This window comes from Phaseolus vulgaris, chromosome 6 (genome assembly GCF_000499845.2).
Source record: "Phaseolus vulgaris cultivar G19833 chromosome 6, P. vulgaris v2.0, whole genome shotgun sequence".
In the NCBI taxonomy this organism is placed as follows: Eukaryota; Viridiplantae; Streptophyta; class Magnoliopsida; order Fabales; family Fabaceae; genus Phaseolus; species Phaseolus vulgaris.
In genome coordinates, this window is record NC_023754.2 from 14,426,617 (window position 1) to 14,441,132 (window position 14,516).

Below are 14,516 nucleotides of genomic sequence, written 5' to 3' on the forward strand. Positions count from 1 at the left end.
TTATGTTTTATTTTTTATTATCATAAAAAATATCACAACTCATAATTATTTTCTGTTATTATCAATCAATCTATTAACAAAATTTGACATTAAAAATCAAAACAAAACAATCTATTAACCAAATTCACATTAAAAATCAAACAAATCTATTGATTAAACAAATATGACATTAAAAAAAATCAAACAAATCAAATAATTAAACAAGATTAACATTAAAAGTCAGACAAATGAAATGATCAAATAAGATTATTTATTCTCCCTAAAATAAAGAGAAAGTAAAAACTGAATAAAATTTAGTTTATTTTCTTTCTTTGTTTTTCCCAAAAGAAATGTGAACAAAAAAAGGTCACCCCATTATTATTTATTGGATTGGGGAATGTATGAAGAATTTCACATCGAGACCCTCTCCTGGGCGCATGTTAGCATTTTCGGCTTCGAGAAAAATCAAAGCACGTGACTATCACGCGCCTGAGTTCTCCTCTTCGTGCAATCTTTGTTGTCACTCTCTATTCCTCTCTCCATCTTCGCTTTGTGGACGGTCGTGTCCCTTCTGTTCGATCATCTTTAGTTTCGATCGAATTTGTAAGCAAATCGAAAAAGTTTTAATCTGTGTTTCAATTAATTGAGTTTTTGTTTCGATTATATGAGGGATCTATGTTCATCTTTTAATATTCAATTGATAATTTTTTTGGGATTTTGAATTTCCCTTTGGGTGGATTTGAATTGGGAATTAGGGTATTGTGTGATTTGTGTGTGATAAATAAGTAAAATTTCTGGAACAAGGTGAAGAACCTTATAGATCTTCTGTTTTTCATGTTTGAAGGTTAATTAAAATCTGTGATTGCAAGTGAGTGTGATCTAATTCAATGTTGTGATTGTTGTTGTGGTTGATTTTAGCTTGACTAATTCATGTACTGAGTAAGAAGGGGTGATATTTTAAATTATCTTGGTTATGTCAGGTTCTGCTTGATCAACTGAAAATTAGAAGATTTATACATATCATATGAATTTAGATAGTTTTGATGGTTGGTTAGTATTTTTAATAGAATTCTATTGTTGTGTTGCTTTCTTGATGAGCAGTGACATTATGATGAGAAGAGATGAATTTTGTGCACCAAAGATACCAACTCTGGTTGATCTTTGCGTTCAGAAAGTGATAGATAATGTAAGGTATCTTGGAAATGTTGGTTATGTTGATCAGCATCTGCTTGAGCGAATCTTACCTCACTGCACAGTTGACCAGTTGATGCACGTGGAGAAGTCCACAAAGGTAACATGGTCTCTTCTTGTTGACTGTCAATGAAACTTTGAACAAGAATGAAGTGTTTATCTAACATGCTTGATGTGGTTTTGCAGGGAAGAGATCTCAGCCCTGTAACTGATAAGTTGTGGAAGAAGTTTTTTGAAAAGCAGTTTGGCACAAATTCTACTAATGAAGTCATTAAGAGGATGAAAGAAAAGAAAGTGTCATTTAGATGGGCACAACTGTATGAGGTAACCTTTTTATATTTGCTTTGATGTTTTGTCTTTTCAGGCTCGGTTAATTTAAATGAAAGAGAAGAAGTATATATAACTTATTTAGTCACTATCTTAGTTCTGGTCGAATCTAATTAAGTGAATGATTCCTCTTAGATTTCATATTTTACAATGGACATGGTATCAATATTTAAAGGTGTGGAGTAAGTAATCTCACTTCCAATTCTATGCATAGGCAAAAGGAAAGGAAATGGCTCAGGCTGAGAATGAAGCACTTGATCGAATCAAGCAACTGTACAAAAAAGAAGATGCAAGTATGATCCTAGTCCCTGTTTTTTTCAATGTATTTTTGGTTGTGGGAGGGTGCTTGTCTAAGTTTTAACTGACTTTTTCTTCTTTGTTTAGGATGAATTGCTGTCTTTGTATATATTGTTTTACTTCTAATAAACATGATTTCTTGATTAAAAAAATACTAATAGATCTATTAATTACTGGTTTGTTATAATTACCGAGAAGCAATGTAGCAATTCTTGAATAGTTATATTTCTTGTGAAATGTTTAGTTTCAAGTAGTCACCACAAAGTATTGGATTTTTGCAGGAAAACAGAGCAGGCAAGTAAGGCCATGCACTAAAGTTCCACCTTCAAGTAAAAAAAGATTTTGGGGAGGTAACCCTTTAATTCCCTCATCTTTGTTTCCTTAGTTTACTCTAACTACTGCACTTTTGTCAAGTACATTTTTAATTTGATCAAGTTTTAGCTTTTATTTTTTATTTCATGTTTTTAATAATCCGTTGTAGATAATGGACCTGGATATAATGTATCAAATTTGAAGAGCAACATAATGAAGAAGGCGAAGATAGAATTTATGAAGAGGTAATATTTCTTTTATAATCATTTGATGCTTCCATCTAGCTAAGAAAGTGAGTTTTCTCTCGGAGGGGGATGCTAGCTTCTAATATGATCATTAAGAAACTACACTCTTCCTTGCATGATTGCATTCAGTTATTTATCATCCCTTTGCCACGTATAGATATAGATTCAACTGTGGTAAAACATTAAAAGAGAAAACATTTTCCATTGTCTGCTATAATTTTGTTTTGTGATCATGCTTCTTGAAGCTTATAAACTCAACTGAATACTGATTTCAATTATATATATATATATATATATATATTATTTTATTTTAAATTTTATACAGTCAAGAGGTAAAGAATATTGCAGCAATGAAGAAAAATTGTATCCAGAGGAGTCAAAGGTGAATATCACATCATTTCTTTCTTTAATTGAAACTATTTCATGTTATTCACTTTTGTCCATCGTTTTTGGTTTATAAGATTGAATTGAATTTACCTTTTTTTCCCCTTTTTCATTAACAATTGTCATCTTGTTTCTCTGTGTCATGTAGTTCATCAAGTGTCACGAAAACCAGAAACATTTCTGGAATTGGTTCATCTTCCAATGGTGCTAAATCTACAAAAAGGATATTTTAAGGGGCAGCCCCAAAGATTGAAATGTCATGTATTAATTTGCTCTTCAACTGTAACATTTATCTTATAATAAGAAAAAATTATTGGCTTCCTGCTAAGCAATTCTACTTTTTTGTTTTCATTTTATAAGTTGATTTATGCATGGTAATTCTCATATTTCACAAAGAATCATCATCATCCCATAAACTGTCTCTTGAATTAACTCCATCATTTTGTTATGCTCAACTTGTTATGGCTGTGTTTGTTCCAACCCATCAAAATATGATTGATTCTCATCTCTATTTTGCTGTCAAATTACTTTCTTTTGTATTATAAAAGTATCTATAAAATAGTAAACTAATTTAAAGTTGATAAAAACAATTGAAACAAAAATAATATGCTGAATCAAAAAAATTAAAATTTTAATCAAGAAACTTTAATTTTGATGTATTTAAATAAAAAAATGAAGATTAAATAACTTGTATTTTTCACCAGTCAAAATTCGAATTCCAAGGAAGAGGAAGAAATAAACTTTCTTTTTGAAAAATTGGCTCACATAGTTAATGTAAAAATAAAATGTACTCATTAACATAAAGAGGAAACATTCAGCACCATGCTTCGTCTATTATTCACCTTCGTTTTCACTTAAATAAAAGGGAAAAAAATGTATTTTAGTCTTTTTATTCTATTTATTTATGAATAAACAAATTGAATTTTAATTTTGTTCCTATTGATCCTTAAATTTATTTCTTTTACGTCATCAATTAAATCAAAATAGTACTTTACAATAAATACTATAAAAAATCATATTTTAGATTTTTTATTTTATTTTACGAACTGAAATTTAAATAACTTGTGTTTTTCACCAGTCAAATTTTGAACACCAAGTGGGGAGAAGAGATCAATTTTATTTTGGAAAATTGCCTCTTTATTCTATTTATCAATTTATTAATTGAATTTTAATTTTTTTTAACTAATCCTTAATTTTTTCCATTTTTAAATGAACTCCTAAATTTTAATTTTATTCTAATTAATTTTTAATCTACATTAAAGGTCTATAAATTTATTTATTAAAAAATGTAAATTCTAAGAATCACAGGAATAAATTGGAATGTAGAGTTTTATATTTATATAAAGAAAATATTTAAGAATTTCAAAATTATTGTTAAACTTTATAAGTATATTGAAAAAATAAAATTATTGTAAATCGTGTTTCAACCATCAAAGTGGTGCGGCAGAATAGTGGTGGCCCATAACCCACAGCTCCTCTATTCGAAATGTGGCTTTGATAGAGTTCTTATATAGTTCTTAAAGGATTATTAAAAATTGTTAAAGTTTTATTATATATATATATATATATATATATTATATATATATATATATATATGCAAATGTATAAGAGTATGTTATCAAGTTTTGTTACAAAAGTATTTTAATCAAGATGATCTTTAAACTATCATATTGAAATCTCTTCTTTATATTATTTTTTATTAACAAATTTTAAATATAAGAATTTACGTAAAACTAAATCTACTTTCATTCTTAATACTAACTTCTTCTTTTTTATCGATAATAAAAAAATCAATAAATGTGAACCATTTCAGGTCGGTTCAACCCATATACAAAAAAACTCAAGCCAACTCACCTAACTGGACTTTGAGATCCAACCTAAAAGAACAAACCCCTAGAAAAAAAACATCAACAAATCATCCTCATACAGACTAGAGGGTCAAGATACCAGTCAGAAAAGGAGAAAAGCGTAGCATGAGACTTGACAGTGACCCACGACCAAACCTTTAATTGAACCAAGACAAAAACTTCTGAAACGCTTCTGAAACGTCAGTCACGCCCCTATTAAAGATTACTTTGTTCCTATGCTTCCACAACTCGCTTACCACTGCAATCCAAACTGCTCCCCATACATCGTCTAAAGCATTACCGAGTCTGAACTGGGAAAAATTCAGCAAAGGAACATTATGAGACACAAACCGCACTCCAATCCATTCAAAGCAGTGACTTCAAACTAGCCAAGCAAATCTACACTCGAAAAACAAATATCAACAGGACTCCTCCTCCACCCTACAAAAACTACACAAAGGACTATCTAACATGATCCCACGCTTTTCTAAATTGACCTTGGTGGCTATCTTATTCTCCAACACCCTCCAAGCAGTAACGAGTGCGAAAGGCTGCTCTTTACACCTCCAAAACTGCTTATATGCGGTGGTATCCTCCCCTTCCCAACTCCCCCTAAGACGATTTTAAGCTGAATTAATTGTATAAGATACCACCTCCCCACCCTTCCAAACCCAACTATCCTCCCTATCCAAGTCAAAACTCCACCCTTGTATTACTTGGAAAATTTGACACACCGATTGCTTTTCCCATTCGAATAAATTCCTTCTCCAGGCCAAATTCCAAACCCATACACCGTTATTCTAAACCTCTAAATCTGCCACCTTAGAAGCTTTTGATAGACTCGGGGAGTACAACCTCAAGAAAACATTCTTCAAAGCACCACAAGCCTCCCAGTTATCCTTCTAGAAAGAGAATTTCTTCCTGGATCCTATCTTCCATTTAAAAGCATCTTCAAAATTCTGGCCCCAACCCTCCAAACCCCAAACCTCCTTCAATTCTTTCCACCAAAGGGAATCCTTTCTATTCTTCCCAACCTCTCACAAACTTCTCCAACCCCATACTTAGAAATAAGAACCTCCTTCCACAAACCGCCCTTATTCGACCCACAATCGCCAAATCCATTTACTGAGTAATGTCGAGTTAAAGGTCCTCAAATCAATGATACGAAGACCACCGACCTCACGTGGCTTACAAACCTTTTTCCAAGAAGCCCAGACGACTTTTCTTCCTTCAAACCCCCACCCTCATAAGAAATTTCTTTGAATACTCACTAGCTCGTTTGCCACCGCAATTGACATTTTGAATAAGGACAAACAGAACAACGATATAGAGGAAAGTACCGGCTTAATCAGACAGATCCTCCCGGCGATTGACAAGAACCTACCTTTCCACCTACTCAATCTACTTTTTAGTCTATCAACCACTCCTCCCATAACGCCTTTCTCTTATGGCTCCCCCTTACCGTCATACCCAAATAAACGAAAGGAGTAACCGTCACTTCACAATTGAGGATCGCCGCAAATCGTTGGATTGTTAATTGATCAACCCCCAGGCCACCAAGCCTACTCTTCATAAAGTTCACCTTAAGACCAGAAGAGAGTTCAAAGCAATTCAAAGCTACCTTTATGTTGAAGACGCTTTTACAATTAGCTTCACAAAAGAATAAAGTATCATCAACATATTTACCTTCACCTTATTCCTTTCGATCTTCAGACTGTCGATCAAATTCTTCTCAACAGCCATCCTGGAGACTCCCGCCAAGCCTTTAGCCACTAACAAGAACAAAAACGGGGCTAACGGATCACCCTGCCAAAGCCCCTTCTTAGGAATGAATTCTTTAGTCAGACTACCATTCACCAAAACTGACACGGAGGCAGATTCTAAGCAACCCTTAATCCACTTAATCCATTTTCCACAAAAGCCAACCCTTTCCAACATGTAGTAAATGAACTCCCACTTAACAGAGTCGTAAGCCTTTTCGTAATCCACTTTAAAGAAGACACACCTTTTCTTTTCTCTCTTCATCACAGGACAAAAGAACTTGCTTCTCCCTGAGGTATCTTAACCTAACGACACTAAAACCACCCAAAATAAAACTTTCTTTAACTAGCTGCATGTTGGGTACCTCTAAAAGATGACCCAAGAAGCATCTGTCTAACCAGGAAGATGACTCCACCTTGACGTTAAACCAAGAAGCACCCTCATTCGTAAAAGAACTGCTCCCTTTCCCATTCGTCACCACTTGTGCAAATGAGAGCTCCTACTGCTCCTTCACCTTTGGTCTCCAAGTGTTGCGAGGATCCTCAACCTTCTTAAAAATTCGCCTTTTCTTTGACTTTTCGTTCCTATTGAATTAAGGTAAGTTCACCTGAAGTTTCCACGTCCCAATCCAGATAACATCTAACTTCCTTTCCAGGGAATAAACGTCTAACACTCTGTGAAACCTGACAAAACCAAACCTACGATTCCTAGAGTTAAGTTTACTAGAAATGAACACATCCAAAACCCTTCCCCACCGCTGAAAGACCTTCCACATATCATTTTCGAAGAAATGATCTGGAAAGTTTGTGAAGAAAAACGATGTATCCGTCATCGTCCTTGCTGGGAAACAACTTTCCCTTACCGGAAAAAACTCACTCTCTCTCTCTCTCTCTCTTCTCTTTCCTCTCTGTCAATTTAGATTATAAAATGATTTGAAACATACTCCTTTGATAATTAAAATAACATCATTCATTTTTTAGTACGTTAAATTCAATTTTTTAAAAATAGAATAAAATAAAGATCACACTACAATAATGAGTCAATGAGGTATGATTGTTTTACAAAAAAAAAAATTATATTTTTTGTTTATGCGGGCCAGTGGACCAACCCGCCACGCTGTTAGCTAGCGTGAGCTACGAGTTATGCGGAGCATACCAAAACGCGGATCAACGAGCTAAATTAGTGAGTCTGTCCCGCACTTTTTGATAGCGGGCTGCAGGCAGACCCGCATGACTCGCCCTGCATTGTCGTCCCATTGTCACTCACTAAATTTTGATTTTCGTTCCTATATAATTTCTTCGTAGATTGTTTTAAAATAATTGAAGGATAAAATTCAATTAATTAAATCATACAAATAAGAAAAATGTAAAAAAAAAGAACAAATATTGAAACTCATTTATTGAAAATTCATATAATTAATAAAATAAATCAAAGAAATAAAAAATTAGACATTAATGTTGGGGCGAAAGTAAAAGATAATAAAGACGTGTGATTTTTTTATTATGATGGTTATTTATTGAATCAACATAATAAATATTTATTATCTCATCTAAAAATTAACTAACGTAGTAAATAATTTTAAATTTACAATTTTGTTATTATTTTATTTATTATGGTGGATAAAAGAATAAGTGACATAATAAATACTTTATATTTACAATTTTGCCATTATCTAATTTCTTTGGCTGATTATTTACCAGCTGCTGAATCAATTATTTTATGTAGAGAAATAATGTAAACATGCAAATTAACATATTTAAAATATTAATACTCTTGACAATTGAGTATATGTGACTTGAAATCATTACCTACTAATTATTGATGACCTAATCAATTGTCGACGACTTAATCAATTAAATGGGAGTTGTATAATCAATAACTCAAATAGTCGATTAATCACTTATTATAACATATTATATACTAATTGTATCGGTAGGCACCGGACGAACACACGTGGCCGACCGACCGAATGTATAATAAATATAAGGGCATTTATGTGGCAAGTTAAGGTGGTTAAGATACACCTCCGAAAAATAAGGAGAACGCGCTTAGAGAAGATATGTTCTCCGGATATTCCGGGGCATGACTGGCAAGACTTATCCATAACCACCCTAAGTCCAAGGGACAGAAAGTCAATTAGGCAATCCTATAAATGCTGTTCTCAAGCCAAAGAAAGGTACGTTTTTCATCCACTTACTGAATCACACTTAGAATCTCTCACTTACTTGAGCGTCGGAGTGCCTTCGCAGGTACCCTCCCCCGCCCGACCGAAGAGACACCAAGAAGGAACGACCGACTGAAGAAGAGGAAGATCGACACGTCAACAATTACACTACGTCAACCGACCGTGCCTGGGCCACGTCTCTCCACTCAGGTACAATTGGCGCCCGCCGTGGGGCCGAGGCAATATTTCAATTTTTTGAAGCATAATGGTTGCAACGAGGAACAACAACGACGCTATGGCATAACAGATGACTATGATCCAAACCCTCCAAACTCAGATGGAGGAATTGCGACAAAAGGGGATTGAAGACCGTCACCAACATGAAGAGAATAGACGCCTTTAAGAGGAAGAAATTGCCTTATTAAGAGAGCAAAATGCACAACTTCAGCAACAGGTTGATAATCCCGAACGAAAAGGCCAATCCCATACAGCCGACCGAACTGCTTCTCGCATACCTACACCAACCGATCCCAATCCTAGTTCCAGAACTGAAATTGTCGAAAGAAAATTAAGTAAAAGGGGTCATCCTTTTACTGACGAAATTATCACTACACCACTTCCTGACAAGTGGAGAGGCCTCACCATTAAACTCTATGACGGCTCGACCGACCCAGACGAGCATTTAAATGTTTACAAAACGCAGATGACTTTGTATACCACAGAGAACAATGTGTGGTGTAAAGTATTCCCCACGTCACTTCAAGGAGAACCTCTTACTTGGTTTACAGAGCTGCCTCCGAATTCCATAGATGACTTTGACGTCTTAGCCGCAAAGTTTTCTACTCAGTATGCCACCAGCCGACCGCATCACATGTCCTCCATGCCTCTCCTAGCAGTGCAACAAGAGAAAGGTGAATCTCTTAGAACCTTTTTAGATAGGTTCAACAAAGCATGTATGAATATCTGAGGGCTCAAACAGGAAGTTGCATTACACCATTTGGTTTCGGCCATCCGGCCGAGTCGTTTCACTGAAAGTCTCATCAAGAAGCCACCTCAAGACATGGAAGATCTTCGCACTCGGGCAACCAAATTCATGCAAATCGAGGAACACATTGACTATCACCAACGGTTCAAAGCCGTCGGATCCGGAGTCCTCAAGGATCAAACCCCGAGCAAAGAAAGAGAAATTGAGACAGAACGGACCATCCGGACCACTCCAAGGTTCGACCGGAACAGAGGAGGCCGAATTCCCAGGTTCAACAGTTACACCCCTTTAACTGTTCCCAGGGGGCGAGCCTTGGATGAAGCATTACAAACGGAGTTAATTCCGACACTAAAACGATATGAAACACCACCGAATGCAGATATTGCTAAACATTGCCAATATCACCGTAATTTCGGCCACACGACCGAGGGATGTCAAGCGTTGAAGGACAAAATCGAAGAGCTCATCCAAGCTGGCCATTTGCGGCAGTTCATCAAGAAGACAAGAAATTCAAGATCCCCACCACGAAGCATCGATTGTTTGTCCCGTGGTGACGACTAGTCATACCGCAATGATTATAAACGCCGAACTGACCATGGCCAGGTTTCACGAAAACGCAGTGAAAGCCACATTCGGCGTACGCGCGCTCGCAGCACAAGTCCCGACCGAAACGCCCGACCTCGCCAACGAGTTCGCGAAGTTATCAATATGATTGCTGGACCCGTTACCTTGGGTGAACCAAACCACGAAATAAACTACATAGCAAGAGGCTTTGCCGGTGGCGGGTGCTCTAATTCCGCCCGAAAGAAACATCTCTGGGCCATTCAGTCCGCTCATGCTACTACGAGAAGGCGTCCACACATACCTCCGATCACTTTCACTGATGTCGACTTCACAGCCATAGATCCAGCCCAGGACGACCCTATGGTGATTACTGTGGAGATTGACAAGTTCGCAATTGCCAAGACTTTGGTAGACTAAGGTAGCTCAGTCGACATACTATATTGGAAATCTTTAAGAAAATGCGCATCTTAGAAGCAGATATTCAACCCTATAATGAACAAATTGTAGGGTTCTCAGGTGAACGGGTCGACACTAAGGGGTATATAGACTTGTATACAACCTTTGGTGAGGAAAACGGTCTCCATAAAACAATAAACGTACGATATCTTCTGGTTAACGCCCAAACTTCCTACAACATCCTCCTCGGTCGTCCGTCCATCAACAGGTTAAAAGCCATTGTTTCCACCCCACACTTAGCCATGAAGTTCCCCTCGGCAAATGACGACATTGCAACAATCCATGTCGATCAAAAAACTGCTAGATAATGTTATGTTGCGAGTTTGAAAAGTGAGCCAACTCGGCGGCTCTACACGGTCAATCCGGACGACCGACCCCCACAAAAAAGAGGACGATCCCCGACTCGACATTCAGGAAGGCGTATGTCCCGTCGCCATATGATAGCCCTTGTTGATCTCGATCCTTGTATGGACGATCCTCGGATGGAAGCAGGAGAAGACTTACATCCATTCCCACTTCGTGATGATCGCCATGCTACATGACGCTTGACTGAAGTCAGACGACCGAAAAGCCATCGACACGACGCTTGTGAAAAATGCTGATCTTTTCACATGGACGGTCGCTGACATGCCTGGCGTAGACCCGAAGGTCATTACTCACCGATTATCACTGTATAAAGAAGCTAGGCCAATAGCTCAAAAGTAAAGAAATCTAGGAGAGGAACGACGCCAAGCCGCACTTGACGAAGCTAATAAATTGTTACAAGCTGGATTCATTCGGAAAGCCCATTACACTACATGGCTAGCCAACGTAGTTATGGTAAAGAAAGCGAATGGAAAATGGCGAATGTGCGTTGATTACACGGACCTCAATAAGACATGCCCAAAAGATTCTTATCCTCTACCTACCATTGATCGTCTAGTTGATGGGGCGGCCGGACATCACATCCTCAGCTTCCTTGATGCCTATTCAGGTTATAATCAAATCCAAATGCACCCGGCCAACCGAAAGAAGACGACCTTCATGACCGATTCCGATAACTTCTACTATGAAGTTATGCCCTTTGGACTCAAGAATGTTGGGGCCACTTATCAAAGGTTAATGGATCATGTGTTCCACGACATGATCGGCCGGAATGTTGAAGTTTATGTCGATGACATTGTTGTCAAGTCTGACTCATGTAAGCAACATGTTGCTGACCTAAAAGAAGTTTTTCAAGCTCTCTGCCAGCACCAGATGCGACTCAATCCTGACAAGTGTGCGTTTGGCGTTGAGGGAGGAAAGTTTAGGTTTTATGCTTACCCACAGAGGCATAGAAGCTAACCCTGAGAAATGTAAAGCTATTTCCGAAATGAGGAGCCCCAGCTCCATTAAAGAAATTCAGAGACTCATTGGTCGGCTCACCGCATTGTCCAAATTTGTTCCTAAACTTGCAGAAAAAACAAGACCCATAGTCAATTATTGAAAAAAGCATCTCGCTTTGAGTGGTCGACCGAATGTGAGGAAATCTTCCTCCAATTGAAAACCTTTTTATCCTCTCCACCGGTCATCTAGAAACCAGACACCCGAGAGCCGATTATAGTATATTTAGCTGTTTCTAACGAAGCTGTTAGTTCAGTCTTGGTGCAAGAGATTAACTCCGAAGAGCGTCCGATTTATTTCGTTAATCGCGCCCTCCATGGCGTTGAGGTCCGATACCAAATGATTGAAAAGGTGGCTATGGCTCTCATCATTACCGCCCGACGGATGCGTATGTATTTTCAAAATCATCGTATTATTGTTCGGACAAATTACCCTATTGTGAAAATTCTCACTAAACCAGATTTAGCCGGACGAATAATTGGATGGACAATAGAATTATCAGAATTTCATATTCAGTACCAACCACGAGGGGCCATCAAGTCGCAAGCCCTTGTTGACTTTGCAGCCGAACTCACTCCTTCCTCGGCCGGGATCGAACACTCATCGTGGATTTTATACGTGGACGGCTTCTCCAATGAGAGGTCGTGCGGCGTTGGAGTCGTGTTGGAAGGACCCGGCGAGACTGTTATCGAGCAAGCCTTAAAATTCGAATTCAAAACTTCAAACAATTAGGTCGAATATGAGGCCATCATAGCCGATTTACGCCTCGCTCAAGAATTGGAAATCCCTATGTTAATTTGTAAAAGTGATTCCAGGCTCGTCATCGGTCAGCTTAATGACGAGTATGAAGTCCGGGAAAGCTTGCTGCAGCGATACTATCACTTAGTCAAACAGCTGATGAGCACATTTTCAGAGATATCCATGCAACACGTTCGACGCGATCACAATACTCGCGCGGACGCCTTGTCCCGGCTGGCAACCACGAAAGGTAAAGGAATACACCGGTCGGTCATCCATGTTACGCTTGCACGCCCAAGCATCGACCTACAGGAATGTCTAACGACTGACTCAGAATCTACTTGGATTACCCCAATTAAGCAATATTTACTTGATGGTACATGTAGTCCTCAAGGTGAAAAAACCATGAAGCAGTAGGCCGCCCGGTTTGTCTTAATCGGTGACGATCTTTATCGCCGTGGTTATACCCGACCGCTCCTTAAATGTTTGATACCCGATCAAGCTTCCTATGTCGTTCGGGAATTGCACGAAGGCATTTGTGGCACTCACTCAGGCGCGCGAACAATGGCCGCCAAAGTATTCCGAGCCGGATACTATTGGCCGACTGTCCAAGGCGATTGCACCAATTTCGTCCAGAAATGCCTTAAATGTCAAGAGTTTGGTACTTTGTCCCACTAAAAACCTGAGGAACTTCATTTTATGCTATCACCTTGGCCATTCGTCCAATGGGGTATGGACATCATTGGCCCTTTCGCCCCCGGTAAAGGCCAATGTAAATTCTTACTGGTCGGCATTGATTACTTTACCAAGTGGATTGAAGCCGAGCCTCTGACCGCGATCACCGCTCGCAATGTCCAAAATTTCGTATGGAAAAATATTGTTTGTCGTTTCGGCCTTCCTCAGATTATCATCACCGATAACGGTCGACAATTTACCGACCGGACGTTAGCTGAATTTTACGAGAAGCTCCACATCAAACACATCGCCAGTTCGGTCGAACATCCGCAAACAAACGGTCAAGCAGAAGCTGCAAACAAGGCCATTCTGAACGAGCTGAAGAAACGTCTCGGCCCAGCCAAGGGTAACTGGACTGAAGAACTCTTAGAAGTCTTATGAGCATATCGCTATACCCCTCAGACGATTACACAAGAAACGCCGTACAGCCTAACGTATGGCACTGAAGCCATGATCCCCGTCGAAATTGGAGAACCTTCTCTCCGTCGACAAACCCTTGATCTTGATCTGAACAAGGAAAGTCTCTCGGTCGGCCTAGATCTTATCAACGAACTTCGAGACAAGTGTAGAATTCGAGAGGAAGCATGCAAAATCCGGGCAGCCAGACGATACAATTCCAAGGTCAAATCGAGACTGTTCCACAAAGGTGACTTAGTATGGCGAATGCGAGGTGATGCCCGGAAGGAAGGCGGTAAGTTCTCTAGCAATTGGGAAGGACCATTCCGCATAGCAGATACGACAGCTGGTGGAGCTTATTACTTAGAACATTTATCTGGGAAGAACATACCGAGAATGTGGAATGCCACGCATCTCAAATTTTATTACAGTTGAATTAATGAGAGTGTACTCTTTCCTCGCTCGGTCGGTTTTTCCCTAAGGAGGATTTGCGACCGAGAAGGTTTTAATGAGGCACTATAAATCAGAATCCACGTCTCTCCTATTTCTTTTACTATTAACAATTTATGCCTCGTTCGGCATCCGAATTATCAAATTATTACTTTAACGTAGTCAGAATTATCTATGCCTTGTTCGACACTCATTATTGCTTTCTTGTAATCGGAACAATCTATGCCCCGTTCAGCATCCGAATTATTAAATTATTACTTGTGTAATCTGAACAATCTATGCCTCGTTCGGCATCCGAATTATTAAATTATTACTTGTGTAAA

The 14,516-nt window shown here is 38.4% G+C and overlaps 2 protein-coding genes across 3 annotated transcripts; both read left to right on the plus strand.

Annotated features, from left to right (window-relative positions):
* The first annotated feature begins 322 nt into the window (after positions 1 to 322).
* Positions 323 to 3,063, plus strand: LOC137831210 (uncharacterized). 2 transcript variants are annotated; one of them, XM_068638792.1, is made up of 8 exons: positions 323 to 582; positions 1,081 to 1,270; positions 1,357 to 1,494; positions 1,712 to 1,790; positions 2,076 to 2,144; positions 2,276 to 2,351; positions 2,677 to 2,733; positions 2,884 to 3,063. In XM_068638792.1, the coding sequence occupies exons 2-8, from the start codon at positions 1,088 to 1,090 to the stop codon at positions 2,966 to 2,968; spliced, it is 687 nt and encodes a 228-aa protein (XP_068494893.1). In that variant the 5' UTR covers positions 323 to 582; positions 1,081 to 1,087; the 3' UTR covers positions 2,969 to 3,063. The 2 variants fall into 2 exon arrangements, with proteins under 2 accessions (XP_068494893.1, XP_068494894.1); XM_068638793.1 differs by lacking the exon at positions 2,677 to 2,733.
* Positions 3,064 to 13,797: 10,734 nt separating this feature from the next.
* LOC137833437 (uncharacterized) lies at positions 13,798 to 14,178 on the plus strand. Its single transcript, XM_068641789.1, has one exon. It carries the CDS (start codon positions 13,798 to 13,800, stop codon positions 14,176 to 14,178), a length of 381 nt encoding a protein of 126 aa, XP_068497890.1.
* Positions 14,179 to 14,516: the final 338 nt, after the last annotated feature.

Excerpts from the sequence above, each read along its gene's own strand:
- LOC137831210 (XM_068638792.1), top strand. The coding sequence starts at position 1,088 with ATGATGAGAAGAGATGAATTTTGTGCACCAAAGATACCAACTCTGGTT. Across the intron at positions 1,791-2,075 it reads GTACAAAAAAGAAGATGCAA|GAAAACAGAGCAGGCAAGTA; the intron begins GTATGATCCTAG and ends GGATTTTTGCAG. Across the intron at positions 2,734-2,883 it reads TGTATCCAGAGGAGTCAAAG|TTCATCAAGTGTCACGAAAA; the intron begins GTGAATATCACA and ends TGTGTCATGTAG.
- LOC137833437 (XM_068641789.1), top strand. The coding sequence starts at position 13,798 with ATGATCCCCGTCGAAATTGGAGAACCTTCTCTCCGTCGACAAACCCTT.